Here is a 25,702-nt window from a genome sequence, read left to right as displayed (position 1 = left end):
TAAACTAGATAGAAGCATTTGATAGACTATCATAAACTCAAACTCTGACTTATAAATGGTTTCGTTAAACATCTTGAAAGTGATTATGAACCTTCTCATGTTAAAACACAAATGTAGTAATAATCTAAATCATATTTTTTTTCACAAATAAGTGAATAACGTAACACCCGATAAGTTCAGTGATGTTTCACCAAAAATACCTTATTCTATGAACAAAACAATTAAGAAAATACACAAGACAAAACACATCAAGATCAAGACAAAAACCTTCACACAAAACAATAAAGTAAAATTTAAAATCTATAAAAAGACTCGACAATCTGTTCGTATTTCCCCATGTTTCTTCCCTTTCTTTACACCAATGGAACCCATTTTATCCATAGCTTCTCCAAACGCCTTGAGAAACCTCTGCTTATCTTTAGCCATCTCAAGTGCAATGGGCTTCGTCCTCGGGTCAAGGAAAATGGCTTGGTCCGACTCGAGAAGGCCCATCTTACTTCCTAGTCCTGTGAAATATCCATTGTCAAACACAAACGGAGTTGTAGCGTCGAGCGGGAGGATGACGCCGGAGCTACCGCCGGAAAAAGGGCACGACATACGGAGCTCCTTGAGCAATCTCGGGTCGAGAGTCGGGTCGGGTAGTTTTGTGCCTTTGAAGTTGTAGAGACGACCAACGAAATTTTTACAATGGGCGAAGCCGATGGTGTGAGACCCGGAAAGGACGACAAGTTCCTCTACGGTGAGTCCTTTGGACGCGAAGAGCTTGATGAGTTGATCGACGGTTGAGTTTGATCGAGGTATGTTTGGAGAAACGTTCGTGGCCGTTGATCTTTTTCCGTCCCATCTTCCTTTTTTCACTTGATAGTAAGGTCCACCTGCCTATTTGGAACCAAAACAAAACATTAGTCAATGACACATCTAATCTATTATACAGTACATTCACCAAACCATAATGGACTGTGGATACAATACGCTTTGGTTTATTACACTTAATTATGTCTAAAAAATCAGTTTTGATTTAGCTTAAACTATCCATGAGACCAAGACCGATTTGGACAGTGGACAAATATGGTTACAAATTTACAATTATGAAAACCCGGTTAGTAGGAGTAAAGTTGGGATTTATACCAGGTGGATGAAGTCTCGAGCGGCAATAGCGAGAATATCAGAACAAGAGACGAGAGAAGGGCAATGAGACTCAACCAATGCCTTGGCCTTGATGATACTCTCAAATCCTTCTTCTCTTAATTCTTTATTCTCATACGCGTCTCTTTCTGCTAATTTCTTGCTTCCTTTCTTTGTTTCTATCAATATCGACCCATCACACCCCTTCAAAAAAATCAATTTCAACTTATGTTGATCATCAGTGGATAATAAATAACCAGTTTGCATGCATGAGATGTCTATTGTCATTATGTTAAACAAACAGCACATGTAGTATGAAGACCAAAACACTGTTGAGTTTGTTTGCTAAAATACACCGAGACTTGACTGTTGTTTGCTAAAATGCGCTACGTTGGAAACCGAACCCGTGAAACATTTGTCGGGATTATGTTCCAGATTGGTGGTTTTAACTTTCCAATTATTACTGCGGTATAATGACTACTGAGATGGTGCTTGTTTTAATTGTACAACTTAGTAATGCTAAAAAATGTAAGTTCATCTATCGATCGTACCTAAGAAGAAGAATGCAAGATTTCAGTTTCGGTTATAAAAAATTGGACCTCAACGAAGCAGTCGTGGAAGAAGAGGCGAATGGTGGCTGGAGCTGAGATGGGAACTTCTTTGAAACGCTGAGAAGTGATGGAACCGACGAGATTTTCGAGCTGAGGACATTTCTTGGAGTAGTAATCGACGGAGAGGTCTCTGTGGTGGAGGCGTCGCAGTGCCGGAGGAGGCCGAGACTGAGAGGTTGTTGGCTTAGAAATGGTTGATGTGAGGAAGAGAAAAAAGAATATTGCGGATAAAAAAAGAGATAGGACATGCATGGTGGGGTTGTGAGATACTCTCTGCGTGAGTCTGGACAAACTAATAAATAGTTTACAGTTTTTTGTACTGTTTTACATTAGTGACAAAAGAAACAACCTAAGTCAAATCTCATATAAGTGACAAACAAGTTGATTTATATTATAAAACACACAGATATGTTTTGTGTGTGGGAGGAGAAAGAGATATATATTTTGCCCTTAGTGCGTTGGGAAAATTTGTGAAACATGTGTTATAAGATCTCATTTTATTTTTATTTTCTGTGTTATTCACTTAAAATTTGTGGAAGCAATCATGGCTGATTTTACTACTTTATAGATCTTTACCGACAAAAAGAAAATAACCTTCTCGATCTTTTTTAGTTGAATGCGTGATAATGTGTTGCAGTGAGTGTTACACCATTTAAAAAAAAAAGGATTTATAATGCGATCATGTAATTTGTTAAATGGATGGAATAAATATAATTCTGTAAAATATTTAATATTGGTAGGTGTTGTTGTCCCGTGATTACCTCTGATCTATATCGTACGTTTTTGTTTTGTTTTATGTGTTAGTATAATTAATATAACTCATGACTGTCAAGATTTAGTGTTTGTAGCGATGTTTGCATTCAAGACGATCGTTTGATCTATTATACAGTAATAAACTGTCTGGATCAATGTAACGATAATTTGGGGATTCTATTCATTTATATTTTTCGTTTGAGGGATTAGCTAGGGGTTTCTTGGTTGAGAAAGTCTTTAAACTAAGTTAACACCAAACAGAATCAGCTGATCTTATTATTATATATTTTTTTGGTTAAAAGGCCTCAATGAATCTAATTTTAGTCTTCGTCTTAGTTTAGAATTAGGATTGAGAGACGAGAGATTGATAGATGATACATATTACATTTGACCATGCTAAGAGAAAAGATTCCAAATACTCACGGGCTAACGAGAAAACATTGTGGCAAAGAGTCTGCTTTGACTAAAAAAACAACATTGTGATCGGATCATTTTTTGTTTTTCTTATTGAAGCTTTTATATTATTAGATCTAAAATCCTGCAAAATCGTACTTGTTTTTATAGTTTACTTTGATAAGATAATGAGTTTCCGCGAATTTTTTGTTTTAACTTGTAAGTAAAAACAATTTGCTTTATTAATTGATTAAAAATTTGGTTCAAAAAAGAAGCGAAATTTCTTAAATCCGGTCCGACCGATCGAACCAAGTTAAACCCCACGGAGTTACGAACCGTTAGGGTTCTAAACTAATGTTCCTAAATTTTTGTTGTTGTGGAGGATTAGATCTATTAGCATACAACGTGTTCGACAGTATTCCTGTGAGAATCCCTGAGAAACTTTGCTAATCTTCATCATTTCTTTGAATTCACCGTATTCCGACCATGAAATTGAGAAATATCGTTGGTTCTATTTCGAGTCTGGCTAAAGATAAACTCTCTTCATCTTCTTCTTCGTATAGACAAATTTTCACGGCGCGTTCATCTTCTTGGCAACGAGATGCTGGAAGCAAGCTCTCAGAAGCTCTACCTGGAAACCATCTAAAATGGGCTTCGCTTGGTTCAGTTAGGAATTCGAGATTCGCATCTGGGTTTACTCCGTTGCAGCCGAAACCTTTGGATTCAATCATGGATTTGGCCAGAGCCAAAACTAAATCTCCGGAAGAACTCACTTCCATCTGGGACGATGTAATTTCAAACACTCTAAAAATTCCTTCTTTTTTTTGATGTGTGTTTGCGTCTTTCAATTGCATTTCGTTGGATCTTACTTCATTTTCGTTTTTGTTAGTATCACTTGGGACGAGGTCATATTGGGATAACGATGAAAGCTCAGCTTTATAGATTGTTGGAGCAACGAGCATCCGAATGGTATTAACAATATCATTAGCCTTGCTCTTGTATACATTTTGATCTTCTTCTAATTGATGATATTGCAATTGCAGCCGATACTTTGTGATTCCATTGTGGAGAGGAAATGGTTACATTACTATGTTTGCTCAAGGTTTAAACTCTAATCCTCCATGATCTATCTTTTATTTCTTGGAAATTTGGTTACATAATTTTTACTCTAGTTTTTTTTTTTTTTTTTTGTTATTTTGAACAAAATTTTTACTCTAGTTTTGTGATAGCTTTTACCAGGGAGTCGATCAAGTTAGTGAGATTAGCTTTTAGAAATTAGCAAGCCACTGATCTCAAGAACTGTTATGTGAGGCTAGATGTACCATTTAGTCCTCCATTTGATATCTTTCATGCCCTGGTGAGAAATTTATATGAAATGCTTACATGATTTAGTTTGCTCAAGGTTTGTGGTAGCTTTTATAATACAGTTCGATTGAAGTAGTCAGATTAGCTATGAACATTCAGGACCATTTTGATCTCAAGGACAATTTTTTTACTTTCTCGTATGTGAGGCTGAATTTTGTTAGATGTACCATTATGTGAGCGAGTTAAGTTTGTAGGAAAACGAAGAGCTCTTTGGTTTATGATCTTATATAAATGGTCAGTTTTATTGTGGCAGTTGAAGCGCCTCATATGATTTTCACTGGTCTCGAAGACTACAAAGCAAGAGGAACTCAAGCGGCTCCTTATCTGACTACCACCTTCTACACCGAGCTTTCAGAGACAAAGGACTTGGTGTTTATCCGAGGAGATGTTGTGTTCACAAGCAAACTCACTGACGAAGAGGCGAAATGGATCATGGAGACAGCTCAGTCGTTTTACTTGAATGACTCTCGGTACAAGCTGCTCGAGCGGTTCAATAAGCATACTCATGATTTTGAGTTCAAAGATGTGCTACAAGCTCTGGATATGCCTGTTCTGTGATTTTGCTAAATCGGGAGAAACAAACTTTTTCTTTTTTTGTGTTCTTGAGACACTCCTTGTATTAGAGAATTGCTTTTGTAAGGTAATAAGACTTTTTGTCCATAACCAAATGAGTTTGGGTTGGATACTTCTCTTGTGCCAAATACCAGATTTGAGAGATTTTGTTCTTGAATAAACAATTGTGAGTAAAATAGGCATCAAAATTCGTTTTTCAAATCGTATAAGTGATAGACTGATAGATGTTCTACTTCAGGTGGATTATATCTTCAAACTAATTCCGGGGTGAATTTGAAAGATCAATAAATTTGAGTGTCGTTCCTCAAGTTTTACAAATATGAAACGACACCGTTTTAAATATTTTGGCCCAACAACGAGGCTTGTTAATTAAGCTCGCTTCGCTCTTCTTCTTCAAGCTAAGGAAGCTAAGAAAAAACTCAAAATCTCAAAACACTCGGAGAAAAACTCAAAATCTTTCTACAGTCTTCTTCCAAACCCAACATGTACGCTCGTAACCTTCTTCTTCATCTTTCTCCCGCCTTTTCCCTATCATATGTTACAGAGACGTGATTATGTATAGCTTTTTCAACTATGTGTTTATATTATACTCATCTGCTTCAGTTTTTCTCGCTCTTCAGCTTCCTCCGTAATGTCAGAGAACCAGTCCGAAGAAGTTCAGCAGATCGAGAAGCTCTATGAGTTCAGTGAGCGCCTCAATGCCTCCAAGGACAAGTCTCAGGTTCGTCTCAATTTTTCACCTAGGGTTTGAAATTTGAAATTGAGCATTCCCTATTTAGTCTCCGGATTATGTATTTAAGCAAAAATGTTTTGCTTCGGATTCGAGTTAGGTTAGTCCGAAAAATGTAAATGGATTCGAGTTAGGCTGGTCTAAGTTTGCAGTTGTTCCAATTTTCCAGTTTCTTAATTACTCTACTTGATTTTGTTTTCTCGGTTTGTAGAATGTTGGGGATTATGAGGGGATTATCAAGATGTCCAAGACTAGTATGAAGGCAAAGCAGCTTGCGTCGCAGCTAATTCCACGCTACTTCAAGTTCTTCCCTAGTCTCTCTACTGAGGCTTTCGATGCGCATATGGACTGTATTGATGATGGAGACCTTGGGGTATGTACCTTGTCTTCGTACAGATGCAGTTTATACTGAAACAACACATGCTTAGTACTTCTGGCTTTTCCAGAGAATCATGACTTTTCTATGCACAATTTTTAGTCTTGTATCATTGTGGAATTTATTCTTTGGTTTGAGTTAAACATGTGTTTCTTTTTGTGTGTAGGTACGTGTGCAAGCCATCCGCGGACTCCCGCTTTTCTGTAAGGATACACCTGAGATTATATCGAAGATTGTTGATGTTCTTGTGCAACTTTTGAGTACTGGTAACTCTTGAGATTTATGTTACTACTCCTTCTATATACATATTTGCGTTTCTTTCTCATCTGACTTGGGAGGTATCATGATTTTAAGAGGAACCTGTGGAGCGTGATGCTGTGCATAAGGCTCTGATGTCATTGTTTCGACAAGATCCAAAAGGTACTGTTACAGTTTTAAGTTTTTTCTGTATGAAGATACTGATTCAGCTTAAATTATGTACACAGTAGATCATGATCAGGCATAGGTTTAAATGAATGAACTACTTGCTCTGGGTTGTAGTCTGCTAAAGTTTCTTAGAATTTCAACATGATATCACCATTGAATCTGCAGTTTCTCTAGTGTTTTCTAATTATTACTTTCTTGTGTTACAGCATCTTCCACTGCCTTATTCACACATGCTGGGGTTACTCCAACAACTGATGATCAGATTCGTGAGAAGGTCTTGAATTTCGTCAGAGATAAGGTCAGAGTTTATCAATGGCTTTTTGCTATTTGCAAGGTTCCCAGAACAGCGTTAAGTGACTTAGTTTTTGATATTCATATCTCATTGTTTCTACTAAGTTAGACCAATTGGGATTTTTCTCTTGTAGATTTAGACCAGTAAAGTAGACATGCATTTTGTATTACTATATTTTGGTTCAGTTTCAAGATGTACAAACTCTGCTTAATCAACTAAAATGGCTGATCTAGTGCATGTTTAGTTAAGTCTCCTCCTTGACATTGTTTATGATTTGAAAGAAGTTTCCTTAACCAATAACAGAAGAAGTGATATGAAAATGTGATAATGGTATTGATATCTATTACTAGTAGAAATGAGAATCATTTTGAGAGGTTTGTAATACCATATGCCTATATTCATTATATATCTTTTTATTTTAATTTATATGTAGGTGTTTCCTCTTAAAGGGGAACTTTTAAAGCCTCAAGAGGAGATGGAAAGACATATAACAGATTTGATCAAACAGGTAAGACCAATATCTTGTGTGTATGCAGTTCCTTTTGCTTCTTTCATCTGCCTTCTTCTTTGTCATTTATTCTCAACTTTATTTGGATTTCGTAGAGCTTAGAAGATGTAACTGGAGGAGAGTTTAAAATGTTTATGGATTTCCTGACGAGTTTGAGTATATTTGGTGGCAAAGCTCCTCAAGAAAGAATGCAAGAACTTGTGGAAATTATCGAAGGACAGGCGGATTTAAATGCGCAATTTGAAGTAAGTTTGTTGTATTGCATTGTTCAGTTTGGTGGTAGTTGGTTGTGTTGCATCATTGCGGTAGTTGGTTGTGTTGTATCATCACGAAGATGAACCTAAATTTCTTGATTGCTTGAATTGATACTACTAGTTAACCCGCTGTGTATCTATGTTCTTTTTAGTTGCATATCATTATTCAGTTTGACATGTTCTGTGGCAGTAGTGTATGTTCAGCCTTGTACAAACTCCATCCTACTGAAAAAAAGCTTAAAAAGATGTACCACCGTCTGCATTGTTTCTCTAGAGTGTTGTTATTGTTCCTTGAACTCCAGCATATTCGCTGGTCCTAGGTTGAGTGCAAGGAAATGCACAAAATTTTTAATCTGATAGTATGATCATAGTGAGTTATACAAACTTGATTGTGTCTGGTCAATTTACCATGAAAACACTCCAGCTTAGATTTTCCAGTATGCCATATGGTGAGTATAAATAGTTCGAAGTATAAGGTTTCCGCCAAATTTAGATGAGATTATCCTTGTATTGTGGTATTATTCCTGATTATAAATATCGTTTTTCCCAGGTTTCAGATACAGACCATATTGACAGGTTGATATCATGCCTGCAACTGGCCCTTCCCTTTTTCGCGGTACGAACTTGGAATAAGTGCTGCTACTACCTGGCAGAGCCCATTCTATAAACTTGACTGGTTATCTTACTAACTTTTTTCTCTTTTGAACAGAGAGGTGCTCCAAGCAGCAAGTTTCTGAACTATTTGAACATACATATTATGCCTGTTTTTGACAAGGTATCTTGGATTTCATTGCTTTGTTATTCCATACTTGTGTTTATATCAGCACATGATACCTGTGTGCTCTTTGGGGCATCTGTTATATGCTCTTAAGAATAAATTCTGACACTAATGGTATGAAGTAAAATGCTAGTTTCCTGTAAGGTTTATTTAATCCATACTTCTAGGTATTTTCTGCTTGTTACTCTTTTGCGTTCTTGCATGTAAATATCCGTATCTCCCCAAAAGAGGAGCATTCTTGGCCACCATACTAACTCCAAATTATTGTTTCTTAACTAGCTACCAGAAGAGAGGAAACTTGATTTGCTCAAAGCTCTTGCTGATATTTCTCCATACACAACTGCTCAGGAAGCAAGGCAGCTGCTTCCTTCAATCGTTCAGCTTTTGAAGGTACCTCTTTTAAGTGCCAGTGTGTAATGATTCCTTTCAGAATTGGTTTGTGGTCAGTCTTGCTTATATTGTATATCTTACTGCAGCCTTGCACTTTTGAATGTAAAAGCTTTACTTGCGATCTTCTAAAGTTTTTCAAACTCTTTGCTTTTAGATATATATGCCTGCCAGAAAGACTGGAGAGGAAATGAACTTCACATACGTGGAGTGTTTGTTGTATGCCTTTCATCACCTTGCCCACAAGGTTACCAAATATATCTTATTTGTGATTCATCCCTTTCCGTTTTTGCTCTTCCTTGTTTTACTCAGCTGATAATGTTGAACATATATAGGTTCCAAATGCTACAAACAGCTTGTGCGGGTACAAGATTGTGACTGGCCAGCCATCAGACAGATTGGGGGAGGACTTCTCAGAGTTGAATAAAGACTTCACTGAGAGGTATTGTTATTAATTTGATATGGCATCCAAATTTTGCACGTTAAAACTTCAGTATACCGTTGTTGTTTAGAGTACACAAATTTTGATAATCCAGAGTAAGAAGAGGTAGAAGAGTTCTTGGTATTTTCTTATGATTTAATAAAATATTTATGTTTCTGTGATTTGCCAACCATTTGTGCAGATTGACCGTTGTTGAAGATCTAACCAAGGCAACAATGAAGAAATTAACTCAGGGAATGACTGAGCACAACAAAGCCATGTCAGCTGCTAAGACAGATGAAGAGAAGGCAAGCATTGTAAGTACATAGACCTGTAACACCCTTCTTTTTTCCCAGTGCTATTTACTTTCAGGACTAATACACCTTTGTGGTTTTTATTATTTCAGAAAACAAAGAAGCTGAATACTACAACTGGACTTAGGACCTGTAATAACATATTGGCAATGACAAAGGTGAACATCACAACATCTTGTCTTTCCCCTTCTTTTTTCTTTTGTTTTGGTAGAAGTATATAATTTTGATGATATAATCAAACCTGGCGAAATATGATGATATGAAACAGCCATTGCATGCAAAAGTGCCTCCTTTTATCGGAGACACTAATCTCAACCTTTCTTGGAAAGAAGCAACAAAGCCGTTAGCCTCAACAACAGCAACAATCGGGTTTGTTGTCACTTTTACTCAATCCAAACTTTCAGTTGTCTTGTATCTGTTTGTAATTTGTTTTACCTGCAATAATTATTTACAGAGCAAAGCGGCCTGCTAATAGCAGCAATGGAAGTGGTAACAATGTTTCAGCAAAGAAGGGACGTGGTTCAGGTGCTATGCAAAGCCAGCTTGTGAACAAGGCCTTTGAGGGAATATCATCATATGGTGCTGGTAGAGGGGGAAACCGAAATTGGGGGGGAAGACGCGGAGGTGGTAGAGGAAGAGGACAAGGAAGAGGTCGCTGGTAATTAGAAGCTTCCGTGAGAGGATTCCATAACTGTGTTTCTGTTTTCTTTTATTTGTATGTCTTTGTCAGGACAAGTTTTGGTTTCGGTACATGGTAGAGTTTGGAGACTTCTCATATCAGAATAGACTTTGTGTGTTTTTTTCTTCTCTGTTTACTATGGATGGAGAAATTTGAATTAGAATCTCTGTTATTCATTTCATCAAGTCAAAACAAAATTCGAGCATTTTAATGATGACCTTAATTATTATGTTCCAAGTCTTTTCCTTCGGTAAGCACACTGTTTCTTGTCCAAAATGGCTTACCAAAGTATTTCAATCATATTGGCAATTTACACTAGGGAATAGATTGACATGGAATTACTCAGTAGAAGCTCTTTATAGGTGATCATTGGCCTAGTAATAGGCTTACCGGTCTATGTGGGATCGACTTACCCGTTCTGGATGTGTGTATTGGCCTTTGCTATCTACTTCTTATCTAACTCCATTTTCATTTTCATTTTCTAGACAAGAACTAACATTAGGTAAGACTGAGGGTGATGTAGTAACATTTTAAATAGTAATGTCGTCGGTAGTCATTGTTGCTGATAATTCTTCTCTCCAATAAAACCTATGAAAACAACTTCGTTTCCTTCAAACGAAAATTCTTCCAAATGAATATATTTTCTTTAACATGGACACATTTTCAGTCTTTTTATACTTTTTAGAAAGTGTGTCGAAAATTCTCATGTCTTTGTGGATTTAAGAACTACTAATTATAAGAAACTTATCATATGTTATTCGTTGATTTCGAAAAGAAAAAAAGAGTGTAGCATTGCTTGCTTTGAGATCATGTGGATTTGGCAAATTTCACTCTGAAGATTCAATCTTATTGGTCCAACAAATGACCGTACCCTGCAAACATTAATATATCATACTACTGCGTAAGTTGATCCGGCAGCACTATCTTTATTATCTTTTGACGTGATCCGGCAGCAATATCTTAGTATCTTGATAATATTATTTCTTGTTTTTTCTAATGTAATAATATAACAACTTGCATTCTACGCTTACATCAGTCCAATAATATTACATACAACTTGAGCGAAGTGCATAAGAGAGTAGTATTTAAAACTTTTGGTCTGATGGGGTCAAATTAGTTCTGCTCCGAGTTTCAAAGTTTCGATAAAATAAAGTCACATTGTGTCTCCCAACACATTTAATAAAAATGTAGAGCAGAGGACAACTGTATAACACCTGTTCATGTCCACGTAAAACGTATCTGTATTAAAATAACATATCAATAGTGTCAGAAGTTCCACAACTTTGATTTAACCTAATGTTGGAACTACCCATATTTGATGTAATTTTATGAATGTATTGTGATCAGGATAAATGGATCGATAAGAAGTCAAGAAGAGATAAAAGGATTATAAATACAAAGCTCTTTGGATGTTTTCGAGTGAATGAGGAGAAGATATTATAAACTTTTTTTTATGGTATATGTGCCTAGTACTCATTTTTTATATATATGTCTGTTTTGTAATCAAACTGGTCATTTGTTGTTGAGGTAACTTTTAAAATCTGGATGTTCGGCCAAATTCTATACATATCCACATTTATCCAAAAATTTTAATATTCCAAGAAAATACATTTGCTTCTTAATTTGTAAAACTTTGATAATTATTGAACACGATTGGATCTACCAAATTCATTTGGTCATAATGACAAAATGTAATGTTATAGACCATAGCTTAGTTAATTATGTAAAACACATAAAACCTGTCTTTATAAACTTTTAAAATAGAATTTGGTGATGGAAAAATACGCAAACTCACGTGATCGTGCCCATTTGTGCATGGAGAAATGTGATTTGCATTCTTAGCAACAAAAAAGAAATGCGATTTGCACGTTGTTCTTAATTTTATTTTTGTCAAATTGTACAATTGACTTTGGAAAGTCACAACAAATATTTTTGAAGTACTTCTTAATTTTAACAAAGAATTTTTTTTTTGTTTTTTGCTTTTTTATATTTTCACAATAAACAAACATTTTATTATTAAATAACAAGTAAATAATGATTATTAAGTATCCCATATTGGGTGAGTCCGTCAGTATAAAATATTAAAATGGTTTTGTAGATCTCGATTATATAAGCAACAAATTTTTGTAAGAACAGTTGCCATTTCTGAAATTGGGACTCTTTTCTTCTCGTCTCTCATTAAGCTCAGTCACTTAACAACACTCTGAATAGCTCACATGCAAACATTCACATTCAAGAGGAGACCTATCCACCTACATTCCCCATTAGCTTTCTTTTTTTTCATTTTCTCTTTAGCTCTGATCGTCTCTGGTGTGAGCTCTCGTGTCTTAAGTCCAGTCCCTCTAAATAACCCCATATTGATCTCTGATGGAGTCCATGACGCCTCGGATGACAAGTTTCTCACTCTCGATCCTCAAAAGAACGTCGCCAAGGCAGCTTGCACTCATGTCTATGGGTTCCTTCCATGTGCAGACAATATTGGAGGCTATGTCTTCCAAGTTTTCTCCTTTGGTTGTCTCTTGATCATTGGTGACTATTTCTTGTCTGAAGGAAGATCAAAACTTTTTGTAATCTTTGAGGTCGGGTTCTATGGTGGTATCGTTTTCCCTCTCCTTACAATGTTCCCAAGAATTGCCCTTATGATATGTAAGGATCCTTTCCACTAATAAATGAGTTGAAAACTTTTATGTTATAATATCATCTTAAAGATTACTTCATTTGCTATAAAATTTGACAATCTTACCGTACTTTTTGATATTTGATATTTAGCACCAGGACTAGCAGCGACCCACGAAGGTGCTCTCATGATTGTGGGGAACAACGTTGGAGTGACTTTTGGACACACAATATTTGCTCTGACAATGCAATGGGGAGCTTGTGTTGTCTTTGGTTTGACCAGTCCTAATCCAGATCCGTCAATCAGAAGAGGAACATCCATCAAGAGAACAACCTCAGTAAGAAAAGATTCATTTGTCCTAATCTGTTTAGTATTATAAGATTTTAATAACAAGTTCTTATTTTAATAAATATGATCTTTTGATATATAGGATACAAAAAATCCAAGAAGGGGGTTTTACAGGACGAAGATACTGAAAAGTGTTGTTGGTATGTTAACAAGACTTGTAGATTTATTCTCTTCTTGTGTGAAGCCTGTTTCATTTTTCGGTTTCTCGCTATCTGCAGAAACAAGCGTAGATGCGGATCCTAAGAACAAGAAAGCTGCAGGGGTTATGCTTCTGACTCTAATTCCATTTTTCTTGGTGACATTGCCTGATTTACTTGATGCTCAACCTTGGAGTGACATCATTATGCTGATCACACTCATAATCTCATGTTCTTCAACCATTATTTACTTTGTTTACTCGGTATGAGCTCTCTGAAACAAGACTTAAATGCTAAATGCTTACAACTGATTTGCTTTGTTTTCTTACAAGTGAATTTGTTTTGTGGAATCTCACAGTATTTTGATACGGCAGACCAAAGGAAGAGCTTAGATCATGCCAAGTTTGAGCTCATGTCGGAAGTTCATAAGCATTTGCAGAGCTTTTCGCCTCAAACACTTATTAGAGATGGACAGCTAAGTAAAGAAAGCTTGAAAAGGTTCTATTCTGTTTTATCTTCGTCAAGAACTATTGCAGTTTGCTCTGTTTTCTGCTTTCTTACATTGCAAGTTTACTACTTTTTTTTTGTAGTTTGTTCGATAAAATCGATAGGAACAAAGATGGAAAGATTCAAATCTCAGAGCTCAAAGACTTAACAGTCGAGTTTGGAGTTTTTGGAAAGATGAAATGTGACATTAATGAGTTTGCAAGCACTTTGCTTGCAGAGTTCGACAAAGACAAAAATGGCGAATTAGACGAGAACGAATTCGAAGAAGGGATAATGAAGCTACTGAATCAATACAAATTTGATAACCAAGAAACTCCAAGACAGAACAATACATACATTTACAGATCAGCCTCCGATTCTCTGCATGTCAAGAACTTGTCGCAGGGCGAGGAAGCTGCAGTTTTAAAACTGGAAATGCCAAAGAAAACTCTTGTTGCTAAATTCCTCTCCATGAGAACCTTAAGAGCTGTGATTAAAGTCGTCGGAGGGATGCTAATTGTAGTCTTTCTTGCAAAACCGTTTATGGTAAACATTGGACTCTTATCGGTTTCAGCTGGAGTTCCTTCTTTCTACACGGTGTTTGCAGTGATCCCTTTGGTTAGAAACTTAAAGAACACTCTATCAGCACACTTCTGTCGAAAGAAAGACAAAGCAAGAATCGCATCTGAAAAGTTCTCTGAGGTTAGTGTACTTCCTACTACACTTTCTTTATTACATTACATTGATGTAGAACTCAATCTTTAAGAGCTTTTTGACTGTGGGGGTTCTGCAGATCTACAGGGATGTTACAATGAACAATCTGATGGGAATGTCGATAACATTGGCGATTGTATACTCAAAAGGATTGAAATGGGACTACTCAATAGAAGCTCTTCTTGTTGTGGTAATAGGCATGGCAATTGGTTTACCGGCTTATGTGAGATCGACTTATCCGTTCTGGATCTGTGTATTGGCCTTTGCTATGTATATCTTCTCTCTTGTCCTTATCTATATTCATTTTCATCTTAGGGGTCAAAGCTAAGCTTTCACCTTTTAGCTATTATCAGACTTACAAGTCTTATCAATTCCAAAAGTGCTTTTCCATTTTCATATTGTGGATGAGAGCTTAATAAAGGCCATGTTCCTTTGGTTAAACTCTGTTTTTCACATTATATGAACCATGATTAGGCTTAGAATCCTGTTTTTTCCTAAACCATAATTAAATCTTGGATCATGGTGATGTCTGAGCTCATATCTGAAGTTCATATCCACTTGCATAGACAACTAAACCAATATTTCAAGAAACACCTATTTCAAAAAAAAAAAAAATTCAAGAAACAATTGGTTTTGTTCTGTTTATGTATGGGTAAGTGAACTGCTTCGTTTTTGGCAATAATCATATTCTCAGAGCTTATATCTCTTTATACTATTATTGTTAGCAACACTAGTAGTTGTTATTAGGAACTCAGGTGAGAGATTTTACTAAGACTTTTCAGTCTTACAAACAAACCTTCTAGCAACAAGTCTTGGTTGGTCCATGAATGACAAACTAATAGAGTTAAGGAGAAGTTAACTGATATATCAAAAGCTACATAATTATAAGACTAAAGTTGTTTCTAAAATCACTATAGCTTAAGGCTGAGATCGATTCCATGATCAACGGCTGATTCATACCGGTCACAGGGTTGTCGTTCTTGGTCAGCATTGCTCCGATCTTCAGAGGGTATGAAGCTATAGAACGGCTCCTTACTTCTCCATTGCATATTCTCATCAAACTCCTTTTGTTGTTGTTCATACTATAACCAAAATAATTTGATGTACCGGTCTAAGAAACTTCATCAAACTATGATATACAATATATAGCAAAAATTATAATAGGAAGATCTCTCTAGTTTAGTTACCTGTAGCTGTAAGCCAAGTGGGATAAACCTCGGGTAATGACGAGGAAAGCTTGGAATGGAGGAGGTAGGTGAATCAATGGCGATGGGGTTGCTAATTGTTGTACCAGAATCTTGAACCGGACGTAGACCCAGCGACCGGTTTCGTATCGGCTCCCTTAAGACATGCACATTCAATATTAGATTTTTGGTAGTATATATCAAGAAAATGAGCCGAAGCCAAAAAAAAAAAAACAACAAAAAACCTCAAAATAGTTGTTTTGGTTGGTCCAACTCTAGGCTCCGTGGTGTCAGTAAGAAAATGCCATGGCCTCTTCTTCGCACTGACCATCTATGGAAAAATATCATCAAAGAAACAAATCAAAAACATTAGAAAACGTTACATTTTTTATTTATTTAAAATTTATGGAAAAAGATAATAAAAACATGCCGTTTTATTTTCTTCCTCAAGAAACTGAGAGACAGAATCGACGCAAGATCTTTGGTTTGAAGGGGGCTCTATGAATTGATAAATTCCTCCTTCTCCTCCTAGAGATGGATTCGGAATATTCATCTGCAAAAATCATATGAAATATAGTAATAAAATGTTATAAATTTCATTTGTGATATTTTGTAACATCTTTAACAGAAAAAGAAGAAGTATTTGTGACATAATTAGCGATAGAGATTAATCATAAGAATCAAACTCTTCTTACCGTTAGAGAATGTTGTTGGTTCCTCTGAAAAACCGGCGCCGGAGGAATACAAGATCCGTACGAGAACGGAAAAGCCGGGAACGACGGCAGTTTCTCCGGCAAAGCAAAGTTTGGAGGAATCATCGCTAAATCATAGGAAGACGGAGCAAAGAGAGTCCGATGATGATCCATGTTTTGTAATGAAGAAGAAAGAGGAGATTTGTGCTCTTCTTGAAGACGGATCTTCTCTAGTTCGGCTACACCAGGTCCTCTTCGTCGTACTTTGTTCTTCTTCTGTTTCTTCCGACAAGAACCATGGTACTCATCATGTAACTCTCCATAGCTTCCACTACTTGTGTTGTTGTTGTTGTTGCTACACATTGTTTTTTTTTTTTTTTCAGAATGAGAGAGAGAGAGATGATTTGAAGGAAAACAAATAAAGATCTTGAGAGAAGAAATAGGCTCTTCTTGCGCAGTGAGAAAAGTCGTGGGAAATTTAAAGAAAAACCAAGAAAATCTCCATGTTTTTAGCTTTCTTTAGATTTTTCTGACTCTTTTATTTTATAGAGTGTATAAAGTATATGAACTACCTGGAGGCTGGAGGAGATATGAGTTAGAGAATCTACATCGGTTTCCGTGATTTTCTCTCTGGAAAAAATATTGTGATTCTCTCCTTCCTCCACCTAGAAAATACTACTTTAATACTAAAGTTTTGTAAACATTATTATGTGCATAGTTATTTGATAATTAACCCTCATAGTTATTGAGGATTCGCATATTGATCTCTTTATTTCTTATAGGAAAAGTGAATCATGTGTTTGATTAGTTAAATTATAATAAGAGTAAGGGCCTATATGAAAATTGTTATAAGTAGAAAGTTTGTTTTCTAATTGAAGAAGCTGGCGAGGATCAGAGAATATTAATGATTAATCGGAAATTTTGGATCAAATTGAAGATTATATATATGGTCCCATAAACAAAAGCTGTCCACGATATAAATAAAAACCCACTTGTGAAGTAAGTAGTAGTAGTAGGAGTATTAGTCAATAGGTTTCTTGTCTTTTACTCTTTATTTCTGTTCGAATGTTTAGGCAAAGAGAGTGTGTGTGATGATGATCCATGTTTTTCAATACAACCTTTTATGCAATATCATGTATAGTTTTTGTCTTTTGTTAAGTGTTGCATTGCATTGTTAGTTCTTGGACTGTCTTTGATCTTTACCTATCATATTGCGTGTGTGTTAATTTCCTGTTTTTAGGTTGTTTTTGAATATGCAAACACCACAATGATGATGCATGATCATGCATATCTTTGCGTCATCTGCATCAAATTATTGACCTCCTACTTTGTAAATGGCCCATACCCTACGAGGCTACGATCCAACGTAAATCACGTGTTCGATATTTTCAGAAATCTATACTTTTATAAAATAGTATTGACATTGATTTTGTGACTCATTTCGATCATGGCTAGAGAACATTACACTGATATCTCCCTATGTGGTCAACGACAGCGTTCGACCGCTGTGCTACAAAAATGATTGATGTTAATTATCCATTATGAATCCCAATGTAAATAAATATATAAGTAAATTGAGTTATAAAAATAACAAATCGTCTATAATTTAGGTGTTCTTTCCCACGTTGGAAGATCTACCGTAATATTCGACAGTACGTAAGATCCGTTGAGTAGTGGTTTAATTGAATTTTAACCCTAAAAATGTTTTTACGAAATTCAACCCAAAAAATGGTGTTACGAAATCTATGCTTTTTGTTAATGGGCTTTTCTTTGTCAACCTTTTCACTCAACGGATCTGCATGAAGAGTATACACAATTAACGCATTACCAAGTATATACACAATTCTAAAGTTAAAGAACTTGATATAAAGTTATAAACCATATATACGTATTACGTCAGCCCATAATAGTTTTACATTTATATTCCCTGTTTTCCAAATGACATGTGAATTCCCTATCTCTCGTTCTTTTATTAAAGTATAGACTTAAACCTAGTGTTTTGGAGACACTGCCTCGTACATAAGCTTCCTACTGGTCCTTTTAAGTTCAATTTAAAGCACCAAGGACTTCATTAACTCTTCTCTACTTGAGACCTTCTGATTCATAAGGAGTATATATAAGCTTTTCTCTTGATTTTAAAGACCAAAGAGATAACAATATATTCCTGCCAATACGTAGGCTTAATTTTAAGCCAACTAGGATCAACAGTCACATATCTTTGTATAGGTTAACGTTTCTGAAGATTTGACTATATGTAAACTTGTAAAGTAAGTATACGGTGACCAACTTCGCACTTTTCCACTTATAGTATAGATGTAAGATGATGATGTATAGTTAAGCATATGAGTAAAAGACCAACCACTGTCTAATTAATAACAAATTTGATTGCTTAAAACTCGAAAGTGACAACGTATGAGTTTGAGAAGAGAACGAATGTGTTATAGTACTCTTCCCTCTAAGAAAGTGGGACTATTATATGTATATGTATAAGATAGTGGACAATAAACCATAAAATTTGACTTTCTCATTTGATCGAGCATCTCAAATTGAAGTAGTATGGGACTATGTGTGTATGACGACCCAAAGCCGCATGTTGAGTTATATCATTTGTACATTTCACATCAATCTGAAATAATATTACAATTAGCAAAAACACAAAAATTATGTAAAGTTGGCATATATAACCATCAACTATACTATACTTTTTCTAAGACCTTATCTCCAGAGCTAGCCATCGGTTGAGCCAGTGTACGACACACAGGACAAGTTGCGTGTGACTCAAGCCACTTACCGATACATTCCTCATCAAACATGTGCATACAATTAGGCAAAACCTTAATCACAACGTTCTTGGGGATCAATCCTAAGCAAACCGGACACTCGATCTCCTGATTGTTACTCTCAAGATCGTTATTATTATCCGGTTTGTAAGAAAAGGTGGGAAAGGCGGCAATCACGGAAGCGCTAAGCCCTTGGCACGGTGGCTCACTTCTCCCATGGTACTCGTTCTCTTCTTCCGGTGATACATCAAACCTACGGCGTTTGAGCAAACAAAGAACGAGAAGAGCGAAGATTACAGAGATAGTCACAAGAGACGTTACGGCTGCAAACCAAAGGATAATTGTGTTTAGTGAAGGATCGTTGAAACCCATCTCTCTTTTGATCTATCTATAATAAAACACACACCAAAATGGTTCTCAAGAGTTCTATTTACAGTTTTTATTATAAATAGATCATTGAGAGTTGACATTCATTTTGAATATATTTGGATTAAGAGTTGAAATACGTTCACCACTAATGAACTTGGAGAACATTATCAAAATATCAGTTGGATTAAAGAATAGGGTTGATTTTGAATCGGTACACCACAAATGGGATTAGTTTATTAGTTTAGTTTGCTGCTTGTGGGGTTCTGTGAATTGTTTTTGTATATTAAAGCAAATAATCAAACATAGAGGTTGAAGAAAAAAATGCTTAATGGATAAGAGGATACGAACGAACGGGGTCATGGTCGATCGAATTAACTGTCTATATGTCTGAAAAGACATAAAGATTGTTTATCACAAAAAAAAAAAAAATAATAATAATAAGACAAAGATTAAACAAAATCAATAATAGCTGCAAACTATTGTAGGGACCCTATATGTACTCTAAAACATCCAAAGAATCCTTGGTCCAAATCCTGATCACATATGTAGTCCTATTGTTGTTAGAAGGGTTTGTTTAAAAAATAGGTAGACTATTATTTTTTGAGACTATCAAAATTCAAAACCACTCGTTAGAAAAAAGTTTATGCTCGTCTGAAGGCACCTTCACACATGGAGTCGACGTTGGACCACAACATCCCTAGATCTTGACCGAGTGGTGTAAAATTGAAAAAGTATTTATTGACATACGAATTGCTTAAACTAAGTATTGCTTAAACTAAGTTACACATAATATTAAGTGTTGCCTACACTAAATTACATAAGTGGCCGTAAAGAATTTGGTTAAAATCTGAATACAACAATATATACTATTCTTTAGTTTCATAATACTTTTGTTTTGATATAAACTGTTTTCCAGAGATTACAATTCATATAACATCAATAATTTTTTTTTTAATATAAATATAGTTCTACAATGAGACCTAAGCTCAAACCATGTATCCTAGTGTCAACAACTTTTCGACATCTTCCCATTTACTGTCTGATAAGTTTCATTCACTAGAATTAGGTACAAACCACAGTGGTGGTGGTGGCTCAGCTGCTGAATCATCATAAATTTTAGCTTAATATCTTATTGGGACAATTAATAATTTCCTATTAAAAGATTCATTGATTTTGTTTCCTGTCTGTGGTAGATGGATCAAAATATGAGTGTATGGTAGGTGCAATATCGATTTTGGAAACTTCGGACCCCTCAGGCCCTCGGCTGAAGTCAAATGATTCTGCTAAGCCATTGCTTTTTTTTTTTTGGCTCATCATTATCGACCAACCACTTCAAGAAACCATTTGATAACATATATATAATTCACTAATATCCAAATGCCTCAACAAACTCAAGTCGAAATAATATTTCTTATGAAAAAAGCCAAAATTATTTCATATCCAAGTATTTTTTTACAATTTTAAATAAAATGTTAATTATTTCATTTGGATTTGTGTGTATGGTGTTTTTTTCAAATATTTATTAAAACTAGTTATATAGCTACTACATAAAAAAACTACACACAGTATCATTGTTAGTTTGTTGCTATGTCGAATACGTTAATGACATCTCATTGACACATAAAAGATAAACACGTCGAAACATTTGAAATTTGGTTTGATATTTTTGACCGCTAATTCAACAATATCAGTTGAACGGTAAGAATCTAAGAGAGTGATTGGTAAAATATTTTCAGTTTAAACAAAGGTTAATTAATACGTCCAAACTCATTTAGTAATCCATAAGATAGTCATCAAAACAATTATAATTCTTAAAACACCATTAGCAATCAATCAGTGCCGGTGGTGGCCTCAAATCAAAACTTTATAAAACATACTCAGATATGGTTAAGCTGTCATAGTTGATATTTAATGAATCGTATTCAGATCATTTAAAGGAAGAAAAAAATACCATTAAACGAAAGTAGTTTAAGTTTTATATCTCGTAATTATTACTCCTATTTCACTACTTTTCAACATTTGTTTTGTTTTGTTGCTCAAACTACTTTTCAACTTCTAGATTTAGAGGAGTATATACAAGTCACGAAAATTCTGATGGGTGTTTTATAATTATGACATCTTGTAAGCAAAGTAAATACTACATACTTCGTACCTTTACACAGACGGTAGAACGAACGTGATAAAAATAAAAAGAGTCAGAATCTGACAAATCTTAATTATGTTTTTTTTTTTTTTTTGTGTTACAGTGAACTGTTGGTGTAAAACACTGTGACAATTTGATTAAACAATTACTGATTATACAAATAAAAATTAAGAAAATGTGATTACAGCCTAATATTTGCAGTCTTTCCCACGAGTCAGTCACACACGACGCTGTAATGATGTCTCTTTTATAGTCCTCCTTTACTTCTTCCTTACTACAGAGCAAAAACCCTTCAAATCATTCAGTCACCAAATCTCCGTTCTGTTTTCTTGTCTCTCTGCTTTAGTCTTCTTCTGCGTTTGCGTTCATCTGTTCGTGTCGTCGCCAAAGCCAGTTTCCAGTTCATTCACAGTCAAGCACCTGTGGTCCCGAGCTCAGGTTTTTTGTCTCTATCTTTAGTTAAAACTGGAACTTCTCTTTTTTTTCAATGGTTGTAGATTGGATCTGGAAAATATACAATTTGTGGTTTTGATTTGCCGATAAATTTATGGGGTTACTATCTTGTTCAGTCTAATGTCGTCTCTTGCTCATCTCTAGTGTTGGGTTTAGTAAAGTTTGAACCTTTTTTCATTTTCAGAGCATTGGTTTTTTCACATAAGGATTTAAAGGTTTGTTATCAAGTTACTTTTCTATTTGGGTGTACTTGATTAGTTGATTTTGGTTGTGTATGAGTAGTTGAGTATAAGAACCCAATCCAGTAGTGGTAGTCAAGAGTTTAGTTGAAGTAGTTGATCCTTCACTATTAGATGTTTTGTTAACCATAATTAATTTCTCTTCCATCTCAGGTTTAGAGCAGCATTTGCATACATACAAGCTGTTTTGGTGACAAATTGGACAGACTCTGAGATGGGTTCTGGGAATTTGATTAAGGCTATAATTAGATTGAAGAGGGGTAAACAAAGGAGCATCAAGAACGATAAGGTATGTTTTTTTTTCTTTTACACAATGGCATGAAAACAAATACTAAATTGTGTTTTATAAAGATGTTCTCTGTTACAGGGATTTGTTAAACCTAAAGCTTCCAAGAAGAAGGGTACTCTTTCTTCATCACTTACTCGTACCGAGGATTGGGCTGCAACTCGGATTCAGACTGCTTTTAAAGCTTATAAGGTCCATTGAGTTACTAGTTTTCAAATTTATTTGGCATGATTTTTATATTGACATTGGAAATCTTATGGATCTTGTGTTGTGGTCTTTTCTTTGCACAGGCTAGAAAAATCTTGCGGCGTCTAAAGGGAATTGCAAGAGCAAAGTTATCAACTGAGAAGCACTCTGTCAAGAACCAAGCGGTGGTCACCTTAAGGTATCTTCACTCATGGAGTAAAATACAGTCAGAGATAAAGGCTCGCCGAGTTTGCATGGTTACCGAATGGCGACTGAAGAATAAGAGATTAGAGCATCAACAGAAGCTTGAGGCAAAACTTCATGATGTTGAGGTAAGATTTTGTGAAAGTGCCAAAAATGTTATTTTTGAGCTGTTTAAAGCTCAGGCTTGATCATCTGTAAACAAATGAACATTAAAGTGATCCCAATGCAGGTTGAATGGAATGGTGGGTCAGAGACAAAAGATGAAATCTTGGAGAGGATACTTCAAAGGGAAGAAGCGACCATCAAGCGGGAAAGGGCTTTGGCATATGCCTTCTCTCATCAGGTATATAAAGACAGTTTCTTTCTTGTTTGCTGCTTTGAATGTGAGAAGAAAAGTTTTTAATCCATGGCCTTAAAACAGTGGAAAGCCGATGGTAAGACTCAATGGCTGGGGAGTTATGAGCTAGGCAACACTAATTGGGGTTGGAGCTGGAAAGAGCGTTGGATTTCTGCTCGGCCTTGGGAAGTAAGATATTCAGTGACACCTAAGAAACCAAAGAGCTTAAAGACATTATGCAAAAGTGAGACAAACTCAAATTCACCAGCAAAGAGAGTAATGTCATTATCATCAGTTCCAGCCAAAGCTCCATCCTCAGGAGCTAGAAACGCAGTGAAACCACGGAGATTGTCGTTTCCCGGTGCGTGAAGCGAAGTTAACTTTGTCTGCGTCTAAAGAGTATACACGTACACTTGAAGATTGAGGGTATATTTATTTGGTCTATGTTCTGTCTCTGGTGTGATGTAAATACATGTATTTGTTATGTAGACTACAATGGTTGTTCTTGTTTGTTTAATACATGCATTTGTTTGTCTCTCATAGTAGTCCCAAGCCAAAATTTATATGGATGTATACAAAATCCCAAAACAAGCTTCTGTTCATAATGAGGCCAATCTTTCAAATATAAAGGCTATAAGAAAAGGAATGGACTTGCTGATTTGGAAGCTTCGGCCAGGATTGGATTATTCAGATTGACATGCCTAGGCTAAGTCTTGAATTTGTTTCTTTCCAATCACCTTTAATTCTATCCTAGTATTAGAAAATATTCGGTGAGAAATGGTGGTACGAAATTTCTACAACCATTATGCTACCGTCTAACCGAATAGTGCGTATAACCTAAAATCTAAATTTAGGGTAAAAAGTTTCAATTTTGAACTTAGTCTCACTGCCAAAAGTTCCATTGGCTTCCGGGACAGCTGGAATTCTCAGCAATATCATGAAGTCGGCAGCATCAGCCTCGTCGTCAGCGGCCACAAGCTTTAAACTTGGATCTTCCAGACTCTTAGCCTTGGCGGAGCAGCTGCGTGTATACAAACCTCCCCTTTGTTCGCCGTTCGACGAGGCGGAAGAGATGCGTGCATACCAGGAGAGCACCAGGAAATTGGTCTCCCACGTTGGGTTTCAGGAACCTATGGCTCCGGTGAGCCTCAGACCGGAAAAAGCTGCTGTCTTGATCTGTCTCTTCGAAGGAGACGACGGTGATTTGCGTGTGATCCTCACTAAGAGGTCTTCCTCACTGTCTTCTCACTCAGGTTTGTAATCCGCTTTTCGAATTTCGGTTGCTGAGTATCATATCATTTTGATTGGGGTTTTCTTTTGTTGTGAGGGGAACATTTTAAATTGTTGTCTTTGAAGCCATTTGTATTTAATTTTTCAAACCTTCAGGATTAATGGTTTGAAAAGCCTCCAAGTGCTTAATGGTCACTTGAGTACAGAACAAGAACTAATATGGGATAATGATAATGATACTATGGGTGATGGATTGTGTTTTCTTTTTTCTGTTGCAGGAGAAGTTTCTTTACCAGGTGGTAAAGCAGAAGAGCATGACAAGGATGATGGGATCACTGCAACCAGAGAGGCAGAGGAAGAGATTGGATTAGACCCTTCCCTTGTTGACGTTGTTGTTTTCCTCGAACCATTTATGTCTCTGGTATTAAAAATGCTCACTGCCCTCCTTTGTTCATTTTAAGAAGAATGCATGTTCATATTAAGATATGGGAGCTGTGTTTTCTGGGGATACAATTAACGTTTGAATGTTGATTCAGCCTCTATTCCAATTTTTTTGTCTGCCATATACCAGGCTTTCTTTAAGAATTTATGCTTATCCGTGCTTCCTTTTCCAATGCAGCATCTGCTCAGAGTAACTCCTGTGGTAGGAATATTATGGGACAAAGATGCATTCAATCCAACGCCAAATCCTACAGAAGTGGAAGCCGTGTTTGATGCACCCTTTGAAATGTTTCTCAAGGTTCCTCTTGTTTCTTTTATCAAGGAGGCTTTATAGTTGCAGTTTTTATTACCTGAAACATTAATGGTTTAAAAATATATTACACAGGATGAGAACCGGAGATGCGAGGAGATTGAGTGGTTGGGGGAAACACATTTGATCCACTTCTTTGATTACAAAACAGGAGATGATGATTATGTTATATGGGGTTTAACTGCTAGAATCTTGATAAGAGCTGCAACAGTGATTTATCAACGACCACCTGCTTTCATTGAAGAGAAACCTAACTTGAAGTACTCCAAAATGGTAAGCAGACATACTTTGCTCAGTAGTGTTATCCTAGACTTCCACATCTACTATTAGTTCAACAAAAAGACAATAAAGTAATGACACCTATATAACTAATTTCCTGTACCAGTGAATGCGGAACCAGGCTACTAGCTTAAATGGATTGCTGAGGGCCCTGAATACTTGTATACACCATGCTTGGACATCTTGTGGCCAATTTACATGAATCTTGTGAAAATGGAAGATTGCTAGAGGTGTCTCTATATGGTCATGTCCAGGTCAGTCTGTATTACTGATCATTGTATT

General features: G+C 36.0%; 8 protein-coding genes across 10 annotated transcripts in view; 5 read left to right on the top strand and 3 right to left on the bottom strand.

Annotated features, from left to right (window-relative positions):
* Positions 1–80: 80 nt before the first annotated feature.
* Positions 81–2,157, bottom strand: LOC17887959 (peroxidase 19). The gene is made up of 3 exons (XM_006294449.2): positions 1,725–2,157; positions 1,129–1,329; positions 81–879 (listed from the first exon to the last, which is right to left on the bottom strand). Exons 1-3 carry the CDS (start codon positions 1,986–1,988, stop codon positions 301–303), a joined length of 1,044 nt encoding a protein of 347 aa, XP_006294511.1. The 5' UTR covers positions 1,989–2,157; the 3' UTR covers positions 81–300.
* A 1,061-nt stretch (positions 2,158–3,218) lies between these two features.
* On the top strand, positions 3,219–5,016 carry LOC17887923 (ATP synthase mitochondrial F1 complex assembly factor 1). Its single transcript, XM_006294809.2, has 4 exons — positions 3,219–3,671; positions 3,772–3,851; positions 3,926–3,984; positions 4,501–5,016. The coding sequence occupies exons 1-4, from the start codon at positions 3,369–3,371 to the stop codon at positions 4,803–4,805; spliced, it is 747 nt and encodes a 248-aa protein (XP_006294871.1). The 5' UTR covers positions 3,219–3,368; the 3' UTR covers positions 4,806–5,016.
* A 210-nt stretch (positions 5,017–5,226) lies between these two features.
* LOC17889163 (apoptosis inhibitor 5-like protein API5) lies at positions 5,227–10,196 on the top strand. Its single transcript, XM_006293401.2, has 17 exons — positions 5,227–5,305; positions 5,441–5,541; positions 5,762–5,923; positions 6,093–6,192; positions 6,281–6,346; positions 6,559–6,650; positions 7,078–7,152; positions 7,248–7,397; positions 7,957–8,022; positions 8,116–8,181; positions 8,464–8,574; positions 8,729–8,818; positions 8,907–9,013; positions 9,195–9,309; positions 9,399–9,464; positions 9,575–9,675; positions 9,761–10,196. Exons 2-17 carry the CDS (start codon positions 5,452–5,454, stop codon positions 9,966–9,968), a joined length of 1,665 nt encoding a protein of 554 aa, XP_006293463.2. The 5' UTR covers positions 5,227–5,305; positions 5,441–5,451; the 3' UTR covers positions 9,969–10,196.
* Positions 10,197–12,148: 1,952 nt separating this feature from the next.
* LOC17890484 (sodium/calcium exchanger NCL) lies at positions 12,149–14,728 on the top strand. Its single transcript, XM_006295889.2, has 7 exons — positions 12,149–12,631; positions 12,755–12,939; positions 13,033–13,090; positions 13,169–13,350; positions 13,446–13,585; positions 13,678–14,275; positions 14,367–14,728. The coding sequence occupies exons 1-7, from the start codon at positions 12,202–12,204 to the stop codon at positions 14,613–14,615; spliced, it is 1,842 nt and encodes a 613-aa protein (XP_006295951.1). The 5' UTR covers positions 12,149–12,201; the 3' UTR covers positions 14,616–14,728.
* Positions 14,729–15,043: 315 nt separating this feature from the next.
* LOC17889993 (protein SPEAR2) lies at positions 15,044–16,690 on the bottom strand. Its single transcript, XM_006294643.2, has 5 exons — positions 16,167–16,690; positions 15,902–16,024; positions 15,717–15,802; positions 15,475–15,628; positions 15,044–15,369 (listed from the first exon to the last, which is right to left on the bottom strand). Exons 1-5 carry the CDS (start codon positions 16,524–16,526, stop codon positions 15,199–15,201), a joined length of 894 nt encoding a protein of 297 aa, XP_006294705.1. The 5' UTR covers positions 16,527–16,690; the 3' UTR covers positions 15,044–15,198.
* Positions 16,691–18,691: 2,001 nt separating this feature from the next.
* LOC17890168 (RING-H2 finger protein ATL40) lies at positions 18,692–19,433 on the bottom strand. Its single transcript, XM_006295110.2, has one exon. It carries the CDS (start codon positions 19,313–19,315, stop codon positions 18,860–18,862), a length of 456 nt encoding a protein of 151 aa, XP_006295172.1. The 5' UTR covers positions 19,316–19,433; the 3' UTR covers positions 18,692–18,859.
* Positions 19,434–21,555: 2,122 nt separating this feature from the next.
* LOC17888183 (protein IQ-DOMAIN 1) lies at positions 21,556–23,700 on the top strand. Of its 2 annotated transcripts, none has more exons than XM_023784482.1 (6): positions 21,556–21,893; positions 22,301–22,436; positions 22,515–22,625; positions 22,724–22,951; positions 23,053–23,166; positions 23,245–23,700. In XM_023784482.1, the coding sequence occupies exons 2-6, from the start codon at positions 22,362–22,364 to the stop codon at positions 23,527–23,529; spliced, it is 813 nt and encodes a 270-aa protein (XP_023640250.1). In that variant the 5' UTR covers positions 21,556–21,893; positions 22,301–22,361; the 3' UTR covers positions 23,530–23,700. The 2 variants fall into 2 exon arrangements, with proteins under 2 accessions (XP_023640250.1, XP_023640251.1); XM_023784483.1 differs by lacking the exon at positions 21,556–21,893 and adding an exon at positions 21,973–22,123.
* A 140-nt stretch (positions 23,701–23,840) lies between these two features.
* Positions 23,841–25,702, top strand: part of LOC17888986 (nudix hydrolase 22, chloroplastic) — a 2,944-nt gene continuing 1,082 nt past the window's right edge. The window contains exons 1-5 of one of the 2 annotated variants that reach the window (XR_002834325.1): positions 23,841–24,413; positions 24,669–24,811; positions 25,010–25,129; positions 25,217–25,414; positions 25,527–25,674. Coding sequence is in view for 1 of the 2 variants with exons in the window: in XM_023784484.1 (XP_023640252.1) it covers positions 24,098–24,413; positions 24,669–24,811; positions 25,010–25,129; positions 25,217–25,414; positions 25,527–25,529 (780 nt within the window). In the remaining variant the exon portion in view is untranslated. Of the gene's footprint in view, positions 24,414–24,668; positions 24,812–25,009; positions 25,130–25,216; positions 25,415–25,526 lie in introns of both variants that reach the window. The other variant, XM_023784484.1, reaches the window with a different exon arrangement.

Source organism: Capsella rubella, unplaced genomic scaffold (genome assembly GCF_000375325.1).
Source record: "Capsella rubella cultivar Monte Gargano unplaced genomic scaffold, Caprub1_0 scaffold_4, whole genome shotgun sequence".
In the NCBI taxonomy this organism is placed as follows: Eukaryota; Viridiplantae; Streptophyta; class Magnoliopsida; order Brassicales; family Brassicaceae; genus Capsella; species Capsella rubella.
This window is presented reverse-complemented; position numbering and strand designations above follow the sequence as displayed.